General features: G+C 32.3%; 1 protein-coding gene across 1 annotated transcript in view; it reads left to right on the top strand.

The window, feature by feature from the left end:
• Window positions 1-4,463: 4,463 nt before the first annotated feature.
• LOC112090572 (VQ motif-containing protein 4-like) overlaps window positions 4,464-5,274 on the top strand; it is a 2,717-nt gene continuing 1,906 nt past the window's right edge. The window contains exon 1 of the mRNA XM_024162154.1: window positions 4,464-5,270. Within this exon, the coding sequence (XP_024017922.1) occupies window positions 4,729-5,270 (542 nt within the window). The 5' untranslated portion in view covers window positions 4,464-4,728. The remainder of the gene's footprint in view (window positions 5,271-5,274) is intronic.

Here is a 5,274-nt window from a genome sequence, read left to right as displayed (position 1 = left end):
TCGGCATTCACATGGTTAGTGTTTAATTGCATTGCGTTTTCTCCTTTCTATTATTGATCTGAAATTGACATATATCACGATTATTCTGATATTTTAATCAAGGGTTAAGATTAATTGGGATGTTCTAATTGGTCAATACGCACAAAAAGTATGTTATTTTTAGACGTCTTGAAAGGTTTTTTTTTTTTTTTTTCTGGAACTTCGTTTATTTCATCGATTTGAGTTTAGAATTCGAGTTTTGTTATAGTAAAAAGCTCTCATAAATAGTTACATCTAACTTTTTTGCTACAGTAAAAAACCCTCAGAAATAGTCACATCTAACTTTTTTGTTACAGTAAAAAGCTCTTATATAAAGTCACATCTCAACTCGAATCAGCGAACTAAACGGGCCCAAAGATCATTACTCCGCAAGAATTAGGTTACAAAGGTTAGTAATTGGTGGATTATCAAAAATAGTATTCTTGATGCTACCTTGTTAGCATTCTGATATAATAGTTTAAATTTTTAGCAATTAACTATTCTCACTTACTTCTCTAAAAAAACAAAACAAAACAAAAACAAAAACAAAACAAATGTTTCCATATTAAGATATATAGTGAACAAAACGTGAGAAATTAAGTGGTAAACCTGATTTTTTCCGGTTAATTAATAGATTCTTAAACTTGTTTATTATGCATTTGCAGAGTGGAGCATCTATGTATTAACCTTTATGAGTTAGTTAATTATGTGTTAATCAACAATAACTTTTTAGAAAATTTGTGTGATTAATCAAATCGTACGTACCAGTTAAGCTAATATGCTCCATTATATTCAACGTTGGATTGATATATTTCAGGGTGTCCAAAGTACTATAAAGTAGAAACTACAATGATTTTTTTATTAATTTTTTCACATTGTATTTATTAGTTCATTTTCAAACCGCAGTAATTTATAATGGAAATTTGGTCCCCTCCACTTTCTACTCTTCTTTTCCTATCACCCCCCAACCGTATAAATGGAATTTGATTCTTTTTCTTCTTTACTATATATAGTAATAAAGAGTAAACTAAATCAAGAACCATTAATTAGCTAAAGTGGATATATAGAGAGCAGCATTATAATTAATTTATAATTAAGAGATCATGGATTTGATTAGGGTGAAAATTAGTTCGAATCTGAATATATTTTCTTGGTGCTGAAAAACACTTGCTCATTGTGGAAAAGGAACTGATTCACATGTGAAAGAAAATATTAAAAATAGGGATATTAATAATTAATATTCTAGTTTATAATTTTGCTAATGCAGCGGTCGCTAGGTCATAGTAAGAGCATAGATATTTCTAGGATTTTTTATTTTGTTTCGATCTTACCTTTGCATCACAAAAAAAAAAAAGGTAATTATGGAGCTCAAGAGTTTTTTTTTTCCCTAAATTTTTGGCCCTTTTTGATTGTAGGTTTTGAATCTGTTGTTATGCACAATTGCACATGATGTTTTTTTTTTTTAAAGCTGGGTGTCAATAAGAAATAATATGATGTCATAAATCATTTATTTTTTATATATATACATCTATATATATGGGTGTGATTTTAATAGTTGATGGATTTCTATTAAAAAATAATTTATCAAAGCAAGTAACGATTTCGGACATATATAGCAAAGGTAAATCATTTATTTTTCCCAACAATAAATTAACTTTCTTATTCATATCATTGACCCATTAGGTATTACTAAATAAGATTTAAGCAAAATAGGGTTCATGCTTGATCAAGTGGTTAACCCACACCATCTCAAAAGAAAAATGCAAAAAAAAAAAAAAAGACGATTTATTTTGATATATATACATCTATATATATGGGTGTGATTTTAATGGTTATTCTAATATTTACTCATTCGTGTGTATTATTGTTTTAACCCTAAGATATTAATTCAATGACTGTAATAAATTAGATAGTTGACTAAATAAATTTATGACAATTAATGAGCCTAGATTTTTATTAGATTGTAATTACTAATAAAAACGTAAGTATTGAAAACTCGAATATATATATATATATATATATAGGCCAAGCGGACTGGGGTGACACTTGTATATATATTTTTTAAAATATGTATATATTTTTTTAAAACGTGTATATTTTCTCTTAAAATATATATACATTATATATTTTATTATAAAAAATATATATTTTAAATTAAAATATACACATTTAAAAAAAATAAACATATTTTTAAAAAAAACACAAATATCACTCCAATTCGGTACAGAACCGGAGACAATTCAGGCCCCGTTCATTTCGTTAATTTGAGTTTAGAATTCGAGTTTTGTTACAGTAAAAAGCTCTCATAAACAGTCACATCTAACTTTTTTACTATAGTAAAAAACTCTCACATAAAATCACATCTCAAATCAAATTAAAAATTTAAATCAACGAACTAAACAGGTCATATGGTTGCATTAGTAGGAATGTAAGATAGCCCACATGAACGTGTTGACTCATCATATGTTGAATTTTGAATTCTCTTTTTCCTGCCTTCCTTAAATACCATAGTTTTAAAAATGTGGTCAGGCTTTATTATTAGACTTAACCAGCCAACCGTGTGAAGCCACGTCATCTTCCATTAAACCTTGTATTATTGGAGCGTGGTTGGCACGCGCCTTAATTGCATGATCCAATGAGTGGATGGGCCTTCAGATCAAATGTATCTATCATCTCCAATCCCATAACTGATCACACACTACAAAGTCTCCACAGTGAGGACTCTGAAGTCAATGCCATTCATGTAAAAACACACTTATACATCAATATATTGGGTTTTTTTTTTTTTTTTTTCATCATTTAACACTTTTTTGAAATTACATGAGTTTGAGGATAAATTAGTAGGATTAACATCAATTCTCATTAGTGTTAATTCAACAGTTACAATTCCTTAACTTCCCAAAACTCCCTGTGGTTTAACACTTTTCTAAATAATTTGTTGTTGACAATTTTAGTCTTTCGGTTAATTATAAAATTCTCTAAGCTCTAACTTTAGTTAATGTTGGAGTTAATTGTTAATTCTTTAGAAGTTTAAGAGTAAATTGTCAAGAGAAAATTAAGGACAAAGTATAAAGTCAAGGGAAAAAAAAATTTGAAGAACACATATACTAAAAATTTTATATCAATATGCATATATTATATGTATATGCATAGATATGTTTGATAACTTTGCCATTGGTTGGCCTAGATGATGTTGATGGCTTAAAAATATCGTAATTGGACGCCATTCATTATAAATACAAAACCATTGGGAATTTCTATCTAGTCAATCAACCCCAACTCGCACTATAGAAGACTAAACTCATTAGAAAAACTACAAATAAGGATGTAAATGGGACGGTAAAGGATGGGGCGGTGTGGGTAAGTTTCCGTCACCCTCATCCCCTACTTTCTTTTTTAACTCTCATGCCCATCTAATTTTAAGGTCAAGTCTAGGTCTGTCAATGTTGAAACATATCTAAAGTTAGACATAGTTTAAGTATGACGATAAAGACTAATTTATAAACATTTTACTTAACAGGTTGACCTTTTAAATGGAAGTTAAGAGCCCGTTCAGTTCTCTGATTCGAGTTTTTAATTCGAGTTGAAATGTGACTTTATGTGAGAGCTTTTTACTGTAGCAAAAAAGTTAGATGTGACTGATTCTGAGAGCTTTTTACTGTAGCAAAACTCGAAGAATCGGTGAAATGAACGGGACCTAAGAATTCTTAAAACGGAAGCTAAAATTTTTAAAAAGTCTAATTTTTATAAGATATGAGAGCTCAACATTTAGAGTCGAACATGCCTAAATGTTTCTAAACGTTAATTATATCTAGTCAAATTACATGAAAATGCAAAAATGACAAAGTTTAAAACCGTTCAAAACATAACCCTATTGATGCAGCATTTTTTTTTAACTTAAGAGTGAGAAATTAATGCCCCGTTCATTTCACTGATTCGAGTTTAGAATTCGAGTTTTTCTACAATAAGGCCTCGTTCACTTCGCAGATTTGAGTTTTCAATTCGAGTTGAGATGTGACATTTTCTGAGAGCTTTTTACTGTAGCAAAAAAAGTTAGATGTGACATTTTTTGAGAGCTTTTTACTGTAGAAACCTAAAACTAAAAACTCGAATCTGTGAAATGAATGAGGCCTAAAAAGCTCTCACAAACAATCACATCTCAACTCCAATTAAAACTCAAATTAAAACTCGAATCAACGAACTAAACGAGCCATAAAACTCTTTACTTTATGGTAGGATCAGGTGTATAATTACATAGCATTAGCTATCTTAGCAACCACCATGCAGCATTTTTCATATACTATCATATATATATATATATATATGTATTTTAAGAAAGACAAACGACTAAATTAGAGTATTAAGAGAGAGAGAAACTTCCTGGAGAGAGGGGTGAAAGAGTTGCACAACAAAACAAAAGGGAAAAAAAAAAAAAGCAAGCAAATAAGCAACACTTTTCCTTCCTTCCTTCCCCCTTTCTCCACCAAGCCTTGTTTTTCTTTGTTAATAACTTCCATCCCTTCTGCACCCAACCACCACAACTTCAAAAAACTCTCTCTCTTTCTCTCTTTCTCTCTCTTTCTCTTTCTCTCTCTTTCTCTTTCTATTCTCTTTCCAGGAAGTGGAAATAGTGGTGGTGTTGAAAAAGCAACAACACAAAAGAGAACTGGAGACGAGAAAAGAAAGAAATCCCATCTTCATCCATCAACAATGGAATTCATCTCAAAAAGTTGGCAAGAAATAGAAAACAATAACAATCAGAACAGCCCGAGACCCGCCGCAATTCCCAGCCCCAGATCTGACCCAAACAATCCTTACCCAACAACCTTCGTCCAAGCCGACACCTCCAACTTCAAACAAGTCGTCCAAATGCTCACCGGCACCGCCTCCAATTGCTCATCATCATCCTCCTCTGAGACATTTAAACAAACACCTTCCAGGCAAATTCCCCCTAAAAAACAAGGATTCAAGCTTTACGAACGCCGAAACATTAACATCAACAACAACAGGCAGCTCATGATTAACACTTTGTTGTCGTCGACGCACAAGCAGTCATCTTCTTCTCCGCCGGAGATCCTGTCGCCGAGCGTGCTGGACTTCCCGTCGCTGACGCTGCTGAGCCCGGTGACGCCGCTGACGAACGACGTCGTCGGCGAAGACAAGTCTACGTCGGAGGAGGAGGAGGAAGAGATCAGCAGGGCTATCGCCGAGAAAGGGTTTTTCTTGCATCCATCGCCGAGGGCCGCCGAGCAGCCG

The sequence above is a fragment of the Morus notabilis genome, unplaced genomic scaffold, assembly GCF_000414095.1.
Source record: "Morus notabilis unplaced genomic scaffold, ASM41409v2 Scaffold466, whole genome shotgun sequence".
In the NCBI taxonomy this organism is placed as follows: domain Eukaryota; kingdom Viridiplantae; phylum Streptophyta; class Magnoliopsida; order Rosales; family Moraceae; genus Morus; species Morus notabilis.
The sequence above is the reverse complement of the archived record's forward strand: the minus strand, read 5'-3'. Positions and strand labels throughout refer to the sequence as shown.